At 44.5% G+C, this 20915-nt stretch overlaps 2 protein-coding genes across 2 annotated transcripts; one reads left to right on the forward strand and one right to left on the reverse strand.

Moving 5' to 3' along the window:
- The first annotated feature begins 315 nt into the window (after positions 1 to 315).
- On the forward strand, positions 316 to 5271 carry MTG2 (mitochondrial ribosome associated GTPase 2). The gene is made up of 6 exons (XM_058036263.1): positions 316 to 518; positions 1623 to 1770; positions 2370 to 2485; positions 2751 to 2969; positions 3611 to 3749; positions 4134 to 5271. The coding sequence occupies exons 1-6, from the start codon at positions 333 to 335 to the stop codon at positions 4526 to 4528; spliced, it is 1203 nt and encodes a 400-aa protein (XP_057892246.1). The 5' UTR covers positions 316 to 332; the 3' UTR covers positions 4529 to 5271.
- Positions 5272 to 15638: 10367 nt separating this feature from the next.
- Positions 15639 to 19934, reverse strand: HRH3 (histamine receptor H3). Its single transcript, XM_058036271.1, has 3 exons — positions 19721 to 19934; positions 18917 to 19083; positions 15639 to 18064 (listed from the first exon to the last, which is right to left on the reverse strand). Exons 1-3 carry the CDS (start codon positions 19932 to 19934, stop codon positions 17186 to 17188), a joined length of 1260 nt encoding a protein of 419 aa, XP_057892254.1. The 3' UTR covers positions 15639 to 17185.
- Positions 19935 to 20915: the final 981 nt, after the last annotated feature.

Genomic DNA, 20915 nt, shown 5'->3' on the forward strand with positions numbered 1-20915 from the left:
GAGGATGCTCGGTACTGCGAGGGGCGGGAGGCCCTGACACAGGGTGCCCAGAGAAGCTGTGGCTGCTCCAGCCCTGGAAGCGCTCAAGGCCAGGCTGGAGGGGGTTGGTACAAGCTGGGATAGTGGAAGGGGGAACGAGATGATCTTTAAAGTCCCTTCCAACCCAATCCATTCTGGATTCTGCGCCTCGCGGCTTCCCTCAGCCCTCACGGGCCGGAGCGGGGCTGAGGCCGGGCTGGGGCGGGGCTGAGGCGGGTCGGGGCTGCCGGGGGCGCGGCTTCGCCGCAGCGGCTGCGCCCGGGAGGCCGAGGCGGGGCTGTGCCTGTCCCTCCATGGCGGTGCTGTGTGGGGCCGGGCTGGGCACCTCCCTCAGGCGCTGCGGGGCCCGGGGCAGCGGCCGCAGCCCCTGGAAGCCGCTGCTGGTGCTGCTCAGCCCGCCCGCTTTCTCCACGGGCTGCCCCCGGTGCGCCAAGGACAGGCGGCTGAGGCAGAAGAGAGCCATTTCCGAGCGGCAGCTGGTGAGTGCTGGGCTCTCCGCGGGTTCGGGGTGCCTCCCGCCGCTGGCCCTGCTGGAGTGAGGAAATACTGGCTAAAATATAATTGACTTACAGAATAGTGAGGAAATGAGTCGGCCCCGCGATATTCTCGGTGCTCACAGTGATCGTAGTAGCGGTTCTCTTCCCCTTTGGCCTCCTTGGGCGGGAAGTATCCATAAGTCTAGAAGGTAAAAAGGTTTTTAAAGCTAAAGGTCTAAAAGGGTGTTTTAGCTTTAAATCTAAAATATTGTTTTGTTTCTCACTGGTTTTTTAGTCTTGCGGTGTAGTCAGCTGCCAAACAAGCATCACTTTATATCAGAGAAACTTCAGGGTCCTAGAACTTATTCTTCATCTTATTTTTATATTTACACATCTCTGAAAAATCTTATGTTTTAATGAACCATAAATCACTCCCCATTAAAAGCTATAGTTTAATCTCTCGCCGTGTGGTGGTGCCAAATACTTTCTAAAAGAGGCTTTTTAGTAGTAGTATAAATTTGCTTATCAAAAGTTCAGGTGAGAGGAGGTTTTTTTTTCAGTTGTTTATCTTTGGTATCATAACATTAATAAGACTTTTTCTCCCTCACGTACTATTTGTCCGTTTATTTAAAGTGACCCTTAAAGCCCATTCTCATTATTGAGTCCCTTAGTAACTGAGAGAATTAGAAAGTTCCCATGATCACAGTCATGCTTTCTCTTTTCATCCCTCTGTGTAAACAATTCCACCTGTCAATGAATGTACTTCCCTAATATTTTCCCCTGGGAATTTCAGCCTCTTTTCTGGAGATAGATGAAGTTATATTAACATAGCATAGCCTAAGGCATTTGCTTTTTGAAAAGTTCTTAAAAACACTTGAAAGATGAGGTCTGATTTTCTTTATTATTACACTCAGTAGACTGAATTTAGTTGATCTGTGAATGCCAAGAGTTCTGGTTCAGAGTTCTGCTTTCTTATTTTTATTTTTTTTACTGTTGAATGAAATTCATCATGGCTAAAAATAGCAGGTCTGGCTAATAACTAAAACTTCTTGGAAGCTGAGTCTGATAAATTGTATTTAAAGGTAGCAACCCCCACCCTTGTTGCAGACACGTTATTTCGTGGATCAGCGGAAAGTGCGCGTGGTTGGAGGACAAGGAGGAGACGGGGGCCAGTCCTTCCACAGTGAGCCCAGAAAGGTGTTTGGAGGTCCTGATGGTGGGAATGGAGGTGATGGGGGTCATGTCATTTTTAAAGGTAAACCTCACTGAATTTGTTCAGTTCTGTGCTGTTGTCTTCTTGCTTAACATCCCACCCCAGCAAAAACAGCCCTGCGTGGATGGTAAATGGCAAAAAGGTTAAAATGGTTATTTCTGTATAAAATGTCTTTGCTTCTGAAGTTTTGTCGTGAGCTGTGATAAGGAGGACATAAATGACACTGACAGCCTTAGAAAGAATTTTGAAAATTGAGGTATTTTGCAGATACTTCAGTGAGTGGTGCCTGACTGTGTTATGTTAAGATCTGATTAAATTTTCCTCTTAAGATGAATAAAGCTGCTTCTGCCACCACTGTGCTATAAATCTAATCTAGCAAATTAATTTTGGTTTGGAATGACCACATTAATAAACCTAAGCAGCTAAGTACAGACAGTTAAACTTCGTCACAACTTAGATTGATGTTAGTCTTCCCTGATATCTTATTGTTGAGACAGTAAATAAAACATAGGAACAATAAATAGTAAATAGGATGTGCACTCATGCAATATTCAAAAAGGGGAAGAACAGTCATGAATAGTCTTTTCCGTGCCTGTTTTACTAAAGCAGTGTGTTCAAAATGTATGTATTTTGCTTTTCAGCTGACCAGCAGATGAAATCCCTTGCTTCAGTGTTCCGCTTCTATCAGGGCTTTCACGGAGAGAGAGGAGGAAGCAAAAACTGTTATGGAGCTAACGGTGCACACATGTATGTTAAAGTAAGTGTCGTGGGGTAGCTTGGTACACGACTCATTTTCAGTCTGGAGAACCTTATTGTGTGCAAATCTCATGTGTGATGGAGGGTGAATGTCTGATGGTGCTGTTTGAGTTCAGAAGGTGAGTTTCATGAAAGACAATTCTCTTTCTGGGCTCCTCACCTTGAGAATATGTAGGAGTGATTTTCAGCAAATCTGAAATCAGCTGGTGGAAGATCTGCTGCAGGCTTTGAGCTTCGCTGTGATGCTTGCACCTCTTCCCTTTGAGGTCCCTGTTGGTACTTTGGTGAAGGAGGATGGTGCAGTTGTGGCTGACCTCACCCAGCATGGAGAGGAGTACATTGCAGCTCATGGAGGAGCTGGAGGGAGAGGGAATCGCTTCTTTCTGTCCAACGAAAACCGCGCTCCGAAATTATTCACTCCAGGAGAGCCCGGTCAGGAGAGGGTCCTTCATCTGGAGCTCAAGACAACAGCTCATGCAGGACTGGTGAGTTTCTGTTGGTTCAGCTTCCACTTGACTGACTGAAGAAATAATGTGAGAGAACATTTTCTTGGCCCCTGGCTTGCTTGTTTGGAGACACAGCTCGATGCTTTCTTGCTGTTACTTGGTAGAAGGGTGTCCAAAGTGGTTCACAGAGCTGTCACTCTCATGCTACTTGGTGTTGTACCACTTCTGCTAAAATCCCTACTATACATAGAGAAACAAGATTCATCAGTGGCTACTGATGATGTACAGCAGCTTTGTCTGCTGGTTCTGCACATGAACACTACAGTACAGAGAATTCTTTTAAATTGGTTTATTTTCTTGGTTTGGTTTTTTTTCCCCTATATTATAAAGTTCAAATCATCTGTTTCATCCCTGTATTTATCTTTTTGCAGATCTTAAACATTTGACTTTGTTAGTGACAGGTTTATCATCCTCTGAAATGAAAAAGCCTCGACTTTGAGCTTAAGCTATTTTTGTATTTGAGTATGGAAATATTCTAACACCAGCTGGCAAACCTGTGAAAGTTATGCTTTGCTGCAAAATGTTCTTGATGTAGTCCAACAACTGCAGAATAACTGTCTGGTCTAGTAGAATTTTGCAGATTTGTTAAAGATTGAGACATTTGTGTGTTTGTATTCCAGGTGGGCTTTCCCAATGCTGGCAAATCCTCACTTTTGAGAGCCATCTCCCGGGCAAAGCCAGCTGTAGCTGCCTACCCATTCACAACCCTGAACCCCCACGTTGGCATTGTCCACTATCAAGACTATGAACAAGTGGCAGGTAAGAGTTTGAAGTTTGTTGTGTGTACCTTGATAGCAATTTGTGTCACCTTTGTAAATGCTTTAAAATGCTGCAGAAATAGATTCAGGAGTTCTGCAGTGTTCTTGGTAGTTCTAAAGAATTTCAAAGAAAACTGTACTGAAAGCCCATTTCACGTTCACTTGTAGTGCCAAACTGTCAATCTGTATTTTGTGTGCACTGGAGTAATCTAAATTTAAGTGTTTTAAAAGATAACAGCAGCAAACTTAGCATGAGTTGTGCTTTAATACTGAGGCACTGAAACATAACTCTAAAAGTACTGTCACTGGCTAGTAAAAGACTGGGGGGGATTTTTGAGGGTTTTTTATTGCATCTGCTGGATTCACTGTGAAATTTCCCTTGCAGTTGCTGACATTCCTGGCCTGATCAGAGGTGCTCACCAGAACCGTGGGCTGGGCACGGCCTTCCTGAAGCACATCGAGCGCTGCCGCTTCCTGCTGTACGTGCTGGACCTCTCTGTGCCCCAGCCCTGGAGCCAGCTGCAGGACTTGAAATATGAACTGGAAGCATATGAAAAAGGCTTGTCTGACAGGCCTTGTGTTGTGGTTGGGAATAAGGTTGACCTTGCTCAGTCCAGGATCAATCTGGCGCTCCTCAGGGAGCAGGTAGCTGAGAGGGTCATTGCAGTGTCTGCTCTGACAGGAGAGAACTTGGAGGAGCTGCTGTTGCATCTGAGAGAACTCTATGACACTTATGTGAAAACAGAACAGTCACAAGGACAAAGCCCAGTCAAGTGGTAGAAGCCACAAGTGCTGTGAACTGTGCTGGAAGGAGAACAAAGTTAAAATAGCAGTTTGATTTGAGTGCCTCTCTGTGACTGGGGCTTCCTGTGGGTTGTTGTTGTTGTTTATATGGAAGGGCACAGCATGGGGATTTGTTCTGGACTGCTGCTTTGGAAAGATTGTTTTGTTTGTTTGTTCACCTTTGAGGTGTCTCTGAAGTTTTACAACACAGCTTGAAAATTGTAATCATGGTAGGAGTTGAACTGGAAGCCTGGCTCTTGTTTGGCATACTATGGAATGAAGAGATTGCTGTCTAGTAAAAATGACTGAAATTCAGGATCTGTAGGAGATGTTGGCTTATTTTATGAAGTGTACTGAAGTCACTTTCTCAATTTTCACAAATCAAAAGTTCTAAAATAAAATCAGGTGGTCCCATGTTATATGTTTTTATATGATGGCAAGTTTCAGTCATGTCTTAAAACTTTTCTCCTGTTGTGGTGTGGATTTTTCTCCTCAGAGGGAGGCACAGCTCAGTAATGAGCATGAAAAAAACTGCAATTAATGATGGAAATTATTTTCTCATTAATATAAATAATTTACTATATTTAAATGCTGGCAGCAGCTAAGTAGCTAAATAAACTGGCCAGGAACCAACCATTTGAGACTCACATCTGAGTTTCCCCATTTAGGAATCTCAGGCAGTGTTCTGAGAAATCCTAGGCTTAGATACATAAAATAAAATAAACATTTAGGTCTTTGTGTGTACGTGTCCCCTTTTTTTTTCAACTGTATCATTTTATGGACTGTGTTCTTAAACTTTAGGAATTCAGGAATCTTAATTTAGAACAGTGATCTTTGCCCTCTCCTCATACTGAAAGAAGAGCTGCTTCTATATACTCTGGTCATATTTTCTGTAAAAGATTATTATCTTAATAATGGAAAGTCAAAATTCATCAAAACATATAATTAAACTTTTTCATAAGGGACCTGAACAGGCTTGTGGGGTGCTGAGACACAACACTGTCAGAAATAGAGGAAATTACTGAGTGGATATGAAAAACACTAAGCTGTAGCCTCTAACCACTTTTTGTAATACACCACAGTGAAGGTGATAATTCTCTCTGCTTATTTTTCTGCACATTTTTGATTTCATCCCTGGCAGTCTGATGCTTCTGTGTGGAACATCCTTAAAAGAGGGTTTTTAATTCTGAAAAAGTACAGGTCAGCTTGGAAGCCTGAATTGATTAATAAATTATGGCCAACCCAGTAGTTACCTCTCCTAAATTCACATTCTGAGTATTTCTACTTGTGGTCAGGTGTGGGAAGTAATCTCTGCATTATAAGCAGTGATGTTGGTATAAATAGGATCAGGAAAAATTCAAAACTAATATTAAATCCTAAAGTCTCTCCTGTGTTTTGCTTCATCCCTGGGATTTACTGAGTTGAATTAAATAGAAGTTAATATTCAGTTCTGTTCTTCTGTTTGGCTTTGTGCAGCATTTTTAGGCTTCACTGCTGTTCTTCCTGCTATTACTACATGCTTTTCAACCACTTTTAATAAAACCAGGGGAAGGTTGCCTGAACATCAAAGCTGGTGCAGCTTCTTAGCAGATTATTTAATACCCACAGAGGCTTTTCACTCTCTCTGGTTGGGTTTGAGAATGCCAAGGGCTGCTCCAAAAGCCTCAGGACTTGAGTGTGACAGTGGTCACAAGGGTTGCAGGATTCTGAAGAGAGAGGTGAGAATGTTGACCTCATGTTCAGAAGGCTTGGTTTATTATTTTATCATATATATTACATTATGACTATACTAAAAAGAATAGAAGGAAAAGCTCTCAGAAGGCTAGCTAAGCTAAGATTAGAAAAGAAAGAATGACAAAGGTCTGTGTCTCAGCAGAGAGAGACCCAGTGGTCAGTAAATCCAAACATCCCCCCGAGACCAATCACTGATCCACCTGCTGCACTCCACAGCAGCAGATAACCATTGTTTACACTTTGTTGCTGAAACTTCTCAGCTCCAGCAGGAAAAATCCTAACGAAAGGATTTTAATGGAAAGGTGTCTGTGACACTTGAGGAGCTCCCAGCCTTCCTTCAGTGCTCAGGTGTCCCAGTCCCTGCAGGGAGGGCAGTGTTGTTGCTGCTGTGTGAGAAGCACTGCAGGTTTCCTGACACCTCCGGGAATGTGCCATTGGTCCTGCTCTGGGCTCTTTGTTCTGCTGAGGTGACAGCACCAAGCTCCCAAGCCGTGTTCCTAACAGGCTTCAAAGAGGCTTTGCAGCCTCAGGTACTCCCTGAAAAGTGCCAAAAACCTCCAGCTTTGTTGTTGGAACAGCTCTTTGGAGAAGCTTGGACTTCCTGTAGTCTTTAACCACTTAAATCACATTTCTCCAGGGTGCTCCTTCACAGTTAGCATGAAGATCTCTTGGGTCTCGTTGTAGTGGAGCTCAGGACTGAGGAGGAACCTCTGGTTCTGCTGGAAATAAAGTATTTGCAAAGGAAATGCATTTTGCCTATTAAAACAGAGAGGGAAAAAATCATTAGTTTAATGGTGAATTGTTTTGGGGAGCTGCTGTGTGCTATAGGATGTCTTTCCACTTTTTTTTGGCACGGGCTGGGGTGGGTGGGCTTGTTTTGATTTAGGTTTTGGTGGTTTTCATCCGCACGATTCCCTTTTGCTTTCCTTTGCTGAACCCTTTGATGGTGACTTTGCTCCTTAAGCTGGCCAGAGGAGAGAGATATGGTAGATTTTATTTCTCATTCTGACAATAAGCCATGGGAATTTAATGTGAATTGAAGTGCAGTCAATTCTATTTCCTGGAGAAGCCTGAACCATAATTTTGTTTAGCACTTTACAATTCTAGTACTCTTTTGTATTTTTTCAGTACACAATTACAACATTATTTCAGTGCTAATTGTAGGGGGTTATATTTATTTTATTTTATTTATTTTCCGCTTTGTAAGTCCTTGGAAAATAGAAGTGGTATCAATTGCCTGGAAAAAGAAAATCAAATGCTAATGTAAAAGCAAGCATTAGAAAGGACTGCGCTTTTAAATATGTGGATACTGAGGACTCATTGCATTACATTAACTAAAGCCTTGAATCTGTGTGTTTAAGCATGAGATGTTTTGCAATCTACTTTACTTACTGTTTCCTAAAGCACTTAACTAATTTTTATTTTTTTTTTTACATTAGGGAAGGATCTTCCATTATTGTCTGAGTCCTTATTAAGAGTCTTCATAGTAGATTTGTGGAAAGTGAATAAGTACTCTTGACTTGAACATGCTGAACAACCTGTTACCTGTTCATTAATTCAAATCAAAGACTGACAGTAGCGGCTGTGAACCAGAGATGCTCGTGCACATGGGGTGGGATCTGGTCATAGTCTTTTCTGTCCTGTCCTCCATGGGCTTCCAACAAGACTCTCCAACACCTGCACTGGCAGCGCACTGTTGTGGAAAAGGCTTTGGTGAGAGTTGAAACAACCCCCTGACACTGCTAAGCTTCATCCCAAGGTCACTGTGTGCCTGGCCTTTGAAGAACAATTCTGTTTTCTGCTAGTCTTCCATGCTGCAGGTCCTAGTGCCATTCTCCAGCAACAAATTTTTGTTTTTTCAAATAAGGATTAAATGTGCCTGCACTGCAGAAGTCTGGAAAGACTGCAGTTGTTGCTTGGAGGGGAGTATTATTATTTGGAGGGGAGGTTAAATTTGTATGCCAATAACGATAAAAGATGATTTTGCAACTCTTGATAACAGAACAAAGCTCCCTTCAGGCTGCACTCTTGATTTTTCTCTGAGCAGTTCTGAAATTAATCATGTGGTGTGTGCCCATTTTTCTGAGTCATAATACCTAGCTGGTGGAAGGACAAAGGCAGGGAGATTTTCATCAACCTTGTTTTAATGTTGAGATTATGTTTGTCCTTCGTTTCCCCACTGAGAGTAATTTTTCATCTCCTCTTTTCTGATTGAAATAGAATTGTCCAAGGAGGCTTTAACAGCATCTGATTTGTCATCCATAGGGTTTGGGGTTTTTTTCTCTGCCCTTGTGTGTATAAAATATAGCCCTGACTCCTTGAACTGTGCATTCCTTACTCATCTCTCTTCTTTGCATGTTGCTATATTCTGCCTTCAAGGTGAGGACATGTATTTGTGTATTTTATAGACATTTCCTGGCTGATGAGTGAGAAGACAAACTTTACTACAAATCTGTATGATTATGGTTTAATAACTCACTCGTGTCTGCACGTTCCATTTCATTAAGGCTGTGGTTGGTTACTTTGTTACAATCCATTTTATTCTGGTAACATTCAATTAATGCAATTGGAGTGAGTGGCATAATGCAGAGGTGTCCTGGGCTCAGTTTGGTGGGCTTTTAACCTGGCTGTAGCACTGCAGCAAACTCAGATGCTGTTATTTTATGTCATGATGAGTACAAGACACAAAACATCCTTGTGCTATTCACATATGCTGAAAATGTTTTATACAGACACAACCACCTTTTAAAGTGCAGGTTTAGAAATACACTTTAGATCCAGACATATTAAAACTGATTGAAAAGCTGAAAATGAACTGCTGAACAAATTATCTTTTGTTATTCAAATCCTACGTGGGGCCTTTTTGTCTTTGTAACTTGAGAAATCGATAGGCAATTAATGTGCTGGTAACAGTCAATATTTTAGAAAGCATCTGATGGTTTGGGATCAATTTTTGCATATGGAAAAGCTTCGTCATGGTTTAAAGATTTCTCATTTGAATCTTGGCATTTGGGCTCTTGGTGCTGAATTACCTTTGAGACTGGAACATCATTATTTCCCAAAGACTTGTGAATCCCCACCCAGTGCTTCCTTTGTGCACACACTAATCAGCCACTGTCAGAAGTTACTATTCCCTCTCTAAATCCAGATAAATTAATCTCCCCCTAAAAGTGGAAAATGCTTATGACAAAAAAATATTTGCATGAGGCAATGTAATTGCTAAAACACTGGTTGTCAAGAAGACATCTGTGATATTACAGATGAAGTATCCCTATTTTGATTATCTTATTCATGAAATCATACTGGTTTGTGGCTCTTCATTTCCTGTTGTTTTCCTCTCTTATAAATCAGGACGACGAGTTTGGGCAGCCAGAGTGCTTTGTCCAGACAGGACTCACATTTATCACAATGTCCTGGTTTGACAAGGAAGAGTGAGTTTTGGGAAGTTGTAGTCAAACCAATGAGTGGTCAGATTTGAATATTGGCACCTGGTGTGGGCACTGAGGACAGGGATGCAGCTCAGAACACAGGGGGTTAAAAGCAGAGCACTCCCAGGGGAATTCTCTTTGGTTCTGGTTGGGTGAAGAGGTCTGAGGAGGAGAGGGAAGCCATGTGGTCTGGGCTGGAGCTTTAGGTTTGCTGATAGACGAAATTAGACGTTGAAAGATGAAAGAAACAACGGGGAAGAAAAGTGCCTAAATTCAGTAAGAATTAGCAATTAAAAGGGAGAGCTGTACGTTAGAGGGAAATCTTTGGTATCAGGTGTATTGGGAAGTCTGAACCTCTCAAGTGCCTCAGCCAATGGGGAAAGAGAGAAGGGAAATTGGGATAAAAGGGGAGGCTGTGTCCTCCAAAAATCTGAGAGATCCCAGGGGAACACCCCATGGCCTCTCCCTTTATTCAAATAAAGCCAGAAAAGACTCCTCTGTCTCCTTTTTGGACAGAAACCTCTGGTGTTTGCAGATTAATTTTCCTAACAAATCAATATTTTCTTACTTCTTTACAAAATGTTTCTTCTCTCCACTTACCCACCCCCATAGCAGACATGTAATGGAAGTTTAAAGCAGTGGTGCAAACGGGCAATTACTGGGATGCTGAGGTCTATCTAAAAAAACCCCAAATCTGATGACATTAAAAACTCCAGAGCCAGGGGTTGTGGGTTTGAATCTTGCCCCACTGTGCTATGGGTTGGGTGCCATATTAGCTGTGCTTGTGCCCCTTCTATCTATAGGCTGAAAAAATGTATTTTATTTTGACAAGGTAACACAGCTCTGTTTCTAAATCAACCAAAATTTTCCAGCTTCATTAACTAATTTATGGCCATTAGGAAAATGGTTTTGATGGATGAAAATTTCATGGGTTTGAATTTTTTTTTTCCAATTACTGTACCTTATGTTTCTGAGTGATTTTTAAATCTGATTTCAGTGGTAGAAACTGAATCACGAAAGGCTGAGGTCCAATCTTAGCCAGGCTTGGAAAAGCCTATATCCCACTGAATTATAAGCATTTTGAATTAAAATATCTGTCTGGATTTGGACCCTAGCAACTTGCAGAGTCACAGAGAAATTCTGTGGCAAAACAGATGACCTGGAATTTGGGAAATAATCCTCCAGTATCCACTTTACCCTCTTCATGGAACTGCAGTCCATGGCAGTGCTCAGGAGCTTTAGGAGAGCTCACTCACACAACTCTTATTTGTTTTATAAAGCATTCAGAAATTCTTTCACTGTAGATAAAACTTAATCTGTAGATGGATAACAATTGCCATGTGAAACATGTACAATTTACTAACTGGTGCTGCTAATTGATATAATTATCACTAATTAAATGTTCTAAAGATAGTGATTTTTGTAATTGTTATTCAATGGCTTGAAGAGGCTTCTGAAGCTGATCAACAGAACAGTTCTGGAATTGTATGTGAAGACTAAATTAAATTAGTGCTACAGAAGTTATTTTCCTAATGTATTTAGCCTGAAATAAAACTGATATCACATTTAGCTAACCAGGGCACTTGATGAATGGGTGCACAGTAGAAGATTTGCTTTTAGTTAATACTCAGGCTGAAAAATAGCTATATTCCCTCTTTCATGCCAGGAAAGCCTAAGTGCTCATACATTAATCGAGAAAATAATTGCAGAGGGCCACAAATGTGCTTGAATAAAGAAAGAACTTGTTCAGATTTTCTCAGAAAATGCTATGCCTATTCTGGTCTTTCAGTTAATAGACCTGCTTTTTCAAAGGGAATTTGGTGAATTCTGTCAGTGCACAGATACCTCTTCAGAGTCTGTTGTAAAAGTGGCATTTAGGCTGACTAAAATTTATGTTCTGTGTTCTTTTGTTGTGAAGGAGGCAATTCTGATTTGATAACTTGTTATGCCACAGTTGGGAGTGATTAATATTGATTACAAATATTTCCTATTTACAAATGGTGACTGGAAGGCACTTTTCTGAAGTGGTGCACAGTGCTGGTTCTCAGTGAAGTAATTGTTGAGGTGAAAGCATGGTTATTAACATGAGTCAATGGTAACGACCTTAAATTCCTGATTTCCCCAGCTTTCAGTCATTTGTTCAGTGCTGCTGGAGCATCTCTCAGGAGGTGAGTGAAGGAAAGGTGAATTTCTGGGTTTTTTCAAGGGAAATCAGTATAATCCCTGTGTTCCCAGGGATTATCTAATTTTTGAGATTGTCACTTCCTAGTAGAGGACAGGAGCATGTGGGACTTGTGAGGGGGAATTTCGAAGGTGTTTCAGCTCTTATCTCTCTGAAATGCAGATGAACTGTTCTGCAGGCTTCTGTCTGCATGAGCTCTCCCCAGTGAGAGCTTCAGGAGGGATGTGTTGGGCATTTTGGTCCTCTGCTGAGGTTTTGTATTGCCCTGGTGCTGTATTCTTCCAATGACAGTCACATTTGACTTCAGTCTTTTCCTTACTTTGAATAAGCTGTGTGTCAGCATTCCTCTGCCTACACAGCTCCGTAAAGTTTTTGCAACCTTCATTTTGGTTAAAAATTTTAATGACACCAACAAAAGACCTTTTTCCTTTCATGAAAGCTCTTGGATAACAGTTTAATTCCCAGAGCACTGACCATAGGCTTCGTAAAAGTATTACACATATTATTTTATCCCTGTATATTTTGAATACTAGCTGTGTCAGAGGTATTAAATGGTGTTTTAACCAGAGTGGTCTATTAAATTTGTGCTTCTTAGAATCTAAGGTATAAATTATTTTCATAATGGAGGGTGATTGCTTTGTCAAACTGTTCTCAATTCATGGACACTGCAGGGTGTACTTGCAGCCTTGTGTTCAAGGGTTTATATGCAACCCCCATTATTGTTTGTTCTTCAATAAACAGCTTCTAAAGGCTAAAGTCGTGTGTGAGCTGTGAGTTAACAGCTAAAATATTTGCCAGAACTCTTGTTGCCCTCCTGGTAGAGAGGTTGTTGTTTGTGAATGCTCAGAGAGATCTTGAATGAGATTATTAACTACTTTGCAATCAGTTTTCCTTCAGTGTTAATTGTGGTGCTAAATCCTAGGATATTGTGTTAAAAATAATTCCAAAGTCGGTGTCACACCACAGACACATTTTTGTGTTTAAAAGAGCACATTTTTGTGTTTAAAAAACCACACGTTTAAGCTGTGGGTCCAGTTTTGCCATGAAGCCTTTACAACCCAACCAAAGTTCTTGCTTAGTGCCTCTAAATCATTAAAAAAATAAAAATCAGGTAATAGCATTTTAAAAATTGAACAATAGTCTTGTTCTTCCCCCACAGAAGTGCACACATAGCTCCACCTATGATGTTTGATACTTGGATTAAGTGTTAGCTCCCTTTTGCACCCAGACTGTGCAAACACATTGTAAATGATGGAGTAAAAGTGTGGGGCCTGTAAATAAGTAATGCTCGTGCATCCTTGGCAATAAAAATGGTGCTGATTGAAGGAGCCATTGACATTCTGAGCTTGCAACAGGAGGTGCAGGGACAGAGCTGGGTTTTCTTGCCTTTGAGGAGCTCACAAGTGTTCCTCCCTCAGGTAGTGGGGGGTTTGTTGAAGTAAATACCAACAATAGTTTTAAATCTCAAAAAATGGTGGCGCTGGATTATAGGTGAGACCTTTCACCCTGCAGAACTCCTAATTGCTGTTCTAAACCCCCATAGTTCCTTAATCCTGCAAATGCAACTATATTGACAGAAAATTGTTCTAAGGAGGAAAGGAGGAGGCTTAAAGGTTAAGGGAACAGAAAAGTGCTGTGAGATCCCTACTGTCCACAGGAACATCTGTGCAATCTTGCATGAAAGGCTGGCTTTGTGGTGTCAGAAATTGAGAGCTTTTCTCTTTTGTGGCACTCATCCAGGGCAGCTCTCAGAGTTTTTATTCTTGCCTGCAATTCTCACTTCAGAAGGAAAGATAACACTCCTTACTGTGCCTCATCTATTTGCAGAACAAGCTCTGCAGAGTGCAGGAGGTCTCTTTTAGGACCAGATCTGTACTGCAAAGTTGTGCTGGTGTCACTGCTCCACAGATGGGGTTGTGAAAAATCAATCCCCTCTCACAGAAATCACATTGTTCAAGTTCTTTCTGGCAAGGATATTAACCCCTGGTCTTTCCATCCTAGTTCTGCTGTGAAAATGAATGGTCATTTACAAACCATTAGCATTCTTTCAAATCAAAATATAATCACATCTTGCTACTTTCAAAGCCCTTCTCTCCCAGCAAATCTCATTAATTATCACAGACAGGTGTTTTTCAACAAAAGATCCTTGCATTCTCTCTTCTTCCCCAGCCTCCTACTTGAGCTAATGAAGCTTCAGTGATGTCTGTGGAACAATGGAGCAATTTCTGTAACTGCAGGTTGGAGAGAAAAAATAAGGGATGGTAATTGAGGAGGGGCTGGAGGAGAGGCTGAGGAGCAGAGTTCCTCTGTCTGTGCAAAGAGATCTCTCATTACTGGTGATTAGGGAGGAAGCATTTAGAGAGACAGAAAGAAAGTAGCTGTGCTAAAATTAAAAATGTTTTTTGGTAGTTTATTGATATGCAGATGCTGCTGTAGGAAAAGACCACAGACCTCTTAGGGGCAGCCTTTATGTCCTCGAGTTAATGGGGATTTGTATCAAGAGAGGGGAACTGGCATCACCTCCACTCTGCTCCTGTGGGAAGCCTCTTATCCAAAAAGCTCCCTGGCATGACTTGCAGCTGCCTGAATGCTGTTTACCAACACTCCCTGCATAAATTGGATGCTTCTCCCTGGAATTAGCCAGGTTTCTTTTCTCTGTGGAGATGAAGCCTATGTGCTTCCCCAAATATTTGAATCATATTAATTATTACAGCAAGTCCTCCTTCGTGGCTGTTGTAAACAGGTCCTGCCTGCTTAGCTTATGCCAAGACAATAGGAAAGAGGCAATTTTTTAGCCTGTAAAAATAAATGATACACAGGTGTTTTGCTGGGCTGGGTGACAAGCACCCCTGCCTCATCCAGTGGTTCTGCATTTTCATAATTCATATTGGCTCATGCCTAGAAGCTCCCCAGTCACTGCCTCTTCCAAATGCATATAGACATTTATATTCTGAACACTGACAATCAGCAGAATTCAAATACTCTTTTAAGCATATTTGAATTAGTCATCAGCTACTCTGAAACTTCAGAGCATCTCCAGTATGAAAACCAGGCTCAGGTGTGACCTCATGTCCAAGCATAAATAGTTTTTTTTCCTTCTTATCTGGCAAAGCAAGAGCTCTTATTTCAGGAAGGAATATAAGTATCTTCCCAGCAAAATCCAACAATGAATAAAATTACCTTCAGCCAAGTATAGATAATTCTGCCCACATGGAGGTCAGAGACCATGAAAATACTGTGCAAAAGGAAATGTACTCTTTTCTTCCCTCTGGGAAAGGAAGGTGTCGCACCAGGCACCTTTTCTAATCAGAATGAACGATCTAGTAGTTGCACCTCTCCTGTTGAGCACCTGAAGAGAACTTCAGCTGGAAACTGGTGCCTTGGGCACGTTATGGCTTTGTCATTTTTAAGTAAACCAGTGAGGTTTGTGAGTTATTGGCAGAGTTATTGCTGATGGAGCCTCTCCAGATCCCAGCTGCATGTAACACGCTCTGGAAAAGACCAGAAGCTGGAGAGAACTGAGTGATGTGCACTCACCAGACCCTCAGGGGGCTGTCAGGAACCTGCTCACAGAGGGAAGAGACACTCAGCTGTTCCAGGAGCTGGTTTATCTGTGACATGTATATCTGCCTCCTCAGGTAAACCCATGGACGTTCTGCTTCCAGTTGGATTTTATCATTTCTGACAACACCTTTTTCACCATAAAATATGCAGCAAGCTTCTTACAAAAATACTTTATTGAAGTTTTCAGAAGGGAGCAGACGCAGGGAAAGGTACAAGCAGGCTCAACATTTATCCTGTCAATTCACAGCACACATACTTGGAGGGGTGAGTTTTAACCCATATATAACAAACTGACAGAACATGTCACAAGTCTGAAATATCACACACACAAGACAAGACATCATTTAAAACCTGACTTCAGGTGACAATACTGATCTACTTGACAAATATCACTGAGATACAGTCTGATGGCATTTTCTTTTTACTTTTAGCAGCAGCCAAAAGCAGTTTGCTCGCAGCAGCAAAATGTCATTGGTGATCACAACATCATAAGCTTTGGGGTTCTGCTTTACCACATTTGGGTTTCTATTTGTAAATGGAGTTTTCAGACTTAGGATCTTGAGCTCCCCTGTGCAATACTGTTAAATACGAGCGTTTGCCATGGCAACTAATTACTTATTTGTGTTACTACATCTCTGAGCAGTGCCAGCAGTGGAATTAATCTGCTTTTTGGTCATACTGCCTCTGTGCCCAAAGAGGCTGCAGAACAAATGGGCAGCTGTGATGAAGCATGAGATGGGAAGCTGAGTAAAATGACCAGGATTTTTTGGTAGGACCAAGGCTAGAGCCCTGGTCTCTTGAATCTTGTGCTCTGTTTAATTAGTTGACAGCTCTAAAGAAAAATTTCAAATTAAACAGTAAAAGAATTGATGCTTGTGTTGACTGAATCAGCTCAAGCCAGGTCTCCAATGAAATGAGGTATTTTAAAAGAAAGGATGCAAGATTTCTGAAACTTGAAAAATTTAAGAGGTCTGAAGGGAACATTTTAAAAAGGAACATAACAAAAACAACACAAGATTTGCATCTATCTGAGCTTGTCATTCCCTAACACAGTGCCAGAAGAGTATCTTTAAGATCCTGCAAGAGAGATTTGAGGATGTCTTTGGGTTGTCAGGATGGAGCCTGTGGAGAAGCTGGCACTGTAAACTCCTTAGGGCAGAGATCTGTCCCTTCTTGGGGTGTGGAAGGGACATCTATTGCACCCCATGAAACAGGGATCCAGATTATGGCTGTAACAAAAATAGAAATGAGATGTTTTCCTTCTGAGGTTTGTTCTTTTCTTTCTGTATCATCATCATCCATGTGTAATAGGTGTGAAGAAAAATCTCTCCCATTTATGAGGAAGATCAGGTCTGCCAACAGCTAAGCTGTAGTTTAGCACACTAGTTTAAGCCAGATATTTGTTTTTATTAGCTCTTTCTTTTCAGTTTTCAGTTTATTGGACCAAAATGCTGGTGCTGCTCAGGCTGACTAGGTGGCAGCAGAGCTCTTTTGTGGCACCTGCAAGTGGCGGACACAGATTTCCCTGCCCGTGGTTAATGTCAATAAACCCCTTTATATTTCTCTGCGGTGGGATTTTGTTGTTGATGAACTAAAATAAGTTAATTGTGGGCTCTCTCCTGCCTTCCTCACCTGCCCCACACCGCTGCTCCTGGCTTCTTCCAAGGAAACAAGCTCCAGTCCCACACCAGTACAGCAGAAGTAAACCAAGGCTTGTCTCATCCTCACACTGGGCTGGCTTCACCCTCAGTAGTTCTGAAGGGCATAGTGAGGCTGAACCTTGAGCTTCTTGGGGCAAAGGAGTTTAATAAAAGCCCTCCTGAAGCTGGAGTGGCAGAGAGGGTACAGGACGGGGTTGACAGCTGAGTTGATCCACAGCAGCCAGAAAGAAGTCTCATACCAGAACTCGGAGATGCACTGGCCGTGGCAGCCAGCGCGGATGATCATCAGGAGGGTGTATGGTGCCCAGCAAACCCCAAAGATGCCCACAATGATGGCCAGTGATTTGGCCACTTTCTTGTCTCTGGAGAGCCTGAAGTGTTGTGTTGTGCTCTGGGACACGATCTTCACCCGTTTCTCTGAGGACAGAGTGGAGGCTGAAGTTTTGCAGCTCTTTTTGTCACAACACTTGGGTTTCCTGGAGCTCTCCGAGCTCGTTTCCAGCAGGTCTTTGGCATCCAGGCTGGAAGTGGAGGCTGCTGCTTGAGCTTTGTTCTTAGAGAGGTCGAGGGTTTCAGCTGACTCCTTCTGCTCCCACTTACAGCATTTCAAAGAAAGCTTTGCCTCTGGGCTCCTTTCCATCTCCTCAGTGAAGGACTGGTTGTGCACTTCGTGGAGAACGTCCAGGCGCATTTTGGTGCGCTTCTGGATGTTCAGGTAAATGCTCAGGTTGAAAAACATCACGCTGATGAAAGGGGTGAAAAACTCCAGCGTGGAGGCTGTCATGAGGAAATACCAGTTGTAGAAGAACTCAGCATAGCATTCCCCACTGGGGATGATGCTCTGGCCTGATATGTACTCCCAGCTGATAATGGCAGGTCCGTACAGCAGGAATGCCAACACCCACACCATCACCATCTTCAGCACTGCTTGCCTGGTGTTGCCTTGCTGGGCTCTGTAGGCGACCTGCAAGAGGAAAGCCTTGTCTTACACACAGTCCCACACCCCAGCTGGCTGAGGCTCCTCACAAATGGACTATTAGCATTCCTGGTAAAGTTGCTAGGCAATCCCCCAGCAGTGCAACAAATTGATATGCCATAGGCAACAGGAGCAATTGCTAGATAAATCACACTCTTACAGGGAAGATTTAGAACACTCATTTTACAGCTCCAAAATATGGTGTCTGCTAAGTGGAAATTTACTGGTTTGGTTGGAGCTGGCAGCTGTCTGCACCCACCACTTACTGAGCTGTCCCAGCTCCTCCCTGTCAGTCCCAAGGAGAGGGACTTGACCAACTCCTGGGCTAAATCCGTGTTGTATTTGCAATCAGGGAACGAGCAAACAGCGGTGGGTCAGATCTGCCTGGGAACTGCTCATTACCTCCTGCAAAAGGCCAAACATTTTGATCTCCCACACTCTCAGAGACCTCTCCACATTCCCTGCCACAGCTGGCAGTGCTATTTACTGCCGTGAAGCTGCGAGTCTGACTGCAATCCACTTGTTTGTCCTGGGGATAATAAGCTCTTGCAAGTTAGTTTACAGTCTGCTTACCTGGCTGGCTTGCTTGTACACTACTGCCCTGTCACCTGGGAAGGGAACACCTGCACAACGGGGACTGAGCCTTAAGTGATTTAATCATGCCAGGAATGCTAATCTGAAATCACAGCTGAATTTTGCATTTGTGGATGGTTATTGCCTCCCAGGCTGAAAAATTCATAATTTCTGGAGGATTCAAAGAACTTTTAAGTATTGCAGACAATCTGGAGAATAAAGCAGGAGGAGAGTTATGTCCCTCTCAGCTGCCATGACAGGACTCACCGCTCTTGTCACCGAGAGGAACCTGTCGTAGCTAATTAGGACGATGTTGAAGACCGAAGAGGTGCACAGCAAGTAATCAACCACCAGCCAGAGTTTGCAGAGGCTTCTCCCGAAGATCCATCTCCCCGTCAGCACATAGGGCACGTACAGGGGGATGCAGAAAGCGCCTGCAAGCGGAGGGGTCGGTCCCGGTGAGAGCCGGGCTCTGCCCGGGGGGACCCGCGGGCACCGGGGGCTCCTTCACTGTGCGGGACCGGGACAGCGGGAGGGGAACGGGACAGCGGGAGGGGACCGGGACAGCGGGAGGGGAACGGGACAGCGGGAGGGGAACGGGACAGCGGGAGGGGACCGGGACTGCGGGAGGGGAACGGGAGAGCGGGAGGGGAACGGGACAGCGGGAGGGGACCGGGACTGCGGGAGGGGAACGGGATTGCGGGAGGGAGCGGGACAGCGGGAGGGGAACGGGACAGCGGGAGGGGAACGGGACAGCGGGATGGGAGAGGGACTGTGGGAGGGGAACGGGACAGCGGGAGGGGAACGGGATTGCGGGAGGGGAATGGGATAGCGGGAGGGGAACGGGACAGTGGGAGGGGACCGGGACAGCGGGAGGGGACCGGGACAGCGGGACGGGAGCGGGACTGCGGGATGGGAGAGGGACTGTGGGAGGGGAATGGGATAGCGGGAGGCGAATGGGATAGCGGGAGGGGACCGGCAGAGCAGGAGGGTGTCGGGGGCAGGAGCGGGGCCCGGGGGAGCAGCCGGGCAGCCCGAGTTGCTGCCGTGCCGGTGCCGGTGGCACTTTACCTACGAGGAAATCCGAGATGGCCAGGTTGAGGAGGAAGAAGTTGTTCTGGGTGCGCAGGCTGGAGTCCGCCACGAAGGCCAGCATGACGAGCGCGTTGCCCGCCACGGTGACGGCGATGAGCAGGGCCATGAGCGCGCCCAGCGCTGCCGTGCCCGCGGCCGCGAAGCGCCCGGCGGCGGCGGCGGAGCCGTTCAGCGCCCCGGCGCTCTCCATGCCCGCGCCGCTCCCGCCGCGCCGCCGCCGCGGGGCCGCTGCCCCTCCCCGCCCCGCCCGCTCCCGCCTCCCGCTCCGGCCCCCGGCACCCTCGGTGCCCCCCGAGACCCCCAGAGCATCCCTAAATCCGCCCAAGCGTCTCTGCGTGCCGCGAGAGCAGCCCTGAGCGTCTGCACAATCCCACGGAGCTTCTCAGCCCGGGAGCACCTTTGTACTACCCAGAGCATCCCTTCATTCCTCCAGGGCATTCCTGAGAATCCACACATTCCCCTCTCAACCTGGTAGCATCCTTGCATTACCCCGGAGCATCCCTGATCCCCCCCAGAGCATCTTCTCCCATTTCCCTTCCCTTCTCAACCCTGGAGCATCACTGCATTACCTCGAAGAATCCTTGCCACCCCCTAGAACACCTCTACATCCCTCTTTCCCCTCTCAACTCGGAAGCATTCTTGTATTCTTCCAGAGCATCTTTGCATGCTGCACAGCAACATTCCTGCATCTCTCCAAAGCGTCCACCACGAGTTTATTGCTCCTGCGGGATCTGTGCCTTAATGAACAGAAGTGAGGTCAGAACTTCATTTGCCTTTTAATCAGCCAGGAGGGCTCCCTGGGCAGGTGGAACACAGAGGGTGATGATCTTGCCTCTGCTCCTCGTGGGCAGCAGGAGGAAGAGGTAAAGCTGTGTAAGAAAAACTGAATTCTTGGTCTGCAAACCAAGGAGTCCTCGGGGCCCCAGCTCCAGGAAGGTAATTCTTCCTTCTTCCACCACTTGTTCCACCACTTATTCCCTAAAGAGAATAACTTCTGTCTGAGGATTTGTTTCAGCTGGGGATTCTGCAGGATGAAGTCACCTGCCACTGCACAAGCCCTGTCCTTGGTGCCTGCTGCAGGTGGCAGGACAGAAAACATCCCCACAGGTATTGCCACAGGGGCAGGATCAGTTCTGCTGTCAGCACCTCTGGAGAACAGCACGGGGATGTG

This window comes from Melospiza georgiana, chromosome 17 (genome assembly GCF_028018845.1).
Source record: "Melospiza georgiana isolate bMelGeo1 chromosome 17, bMelGeo1.pri, whole genome shotgun sequence".
NCBI classification, from domain to species: Eukaryota; Metazoa; Chordata; class Aves; order Passeriformes; family Passerellidae; genus Melospiza; species Melospiza georgiana.

Coding starts and splice junctions, on each gene's coding strand:
- MTG2 (XM_058036263.1), top strand. CDS start 333: ATGGCGGTGCTGTGTGGGGCCGGGCTGGGCACCTCCCTCAGGCGCTGC. Junction 1,771..2,369: donor GGGTCATGTCATTTTTAAAG/GTAAACCTCACT, acceptor TTTGCTTTTCAG/CTGACCAGCAGATGAAATCC. Junction 2,970..3,610: donor CAACAGCTCATGCAGGACTG/GTGAGTTTCTGT, acceptor TTTGTATTCCAG/GTGGGCTTTCCCAATGCTGG.
- HRH3 (XM_058036271.1), bottom strand. CDS start 19,934: ATGGAGAGCGCCGGGGCGCTGAACGGCTCCGCCGCCGCCGCCGGGCGC. Junction 19,084..19,720: donor CATCTCGGATTTCCTCGTAG/GTAAAGTGCCAC, acceptor CTCCGCTTGCAG/GCGCTTTCTGCATCCCCCTG. Junction 18,065..18,916: donor TCCTCTCGGTGACAAGAGCG/GTGAGTCCTGTC, acceptor TTCCTCTTGCAG/GTCGCCTACAGAGCCCAGCA.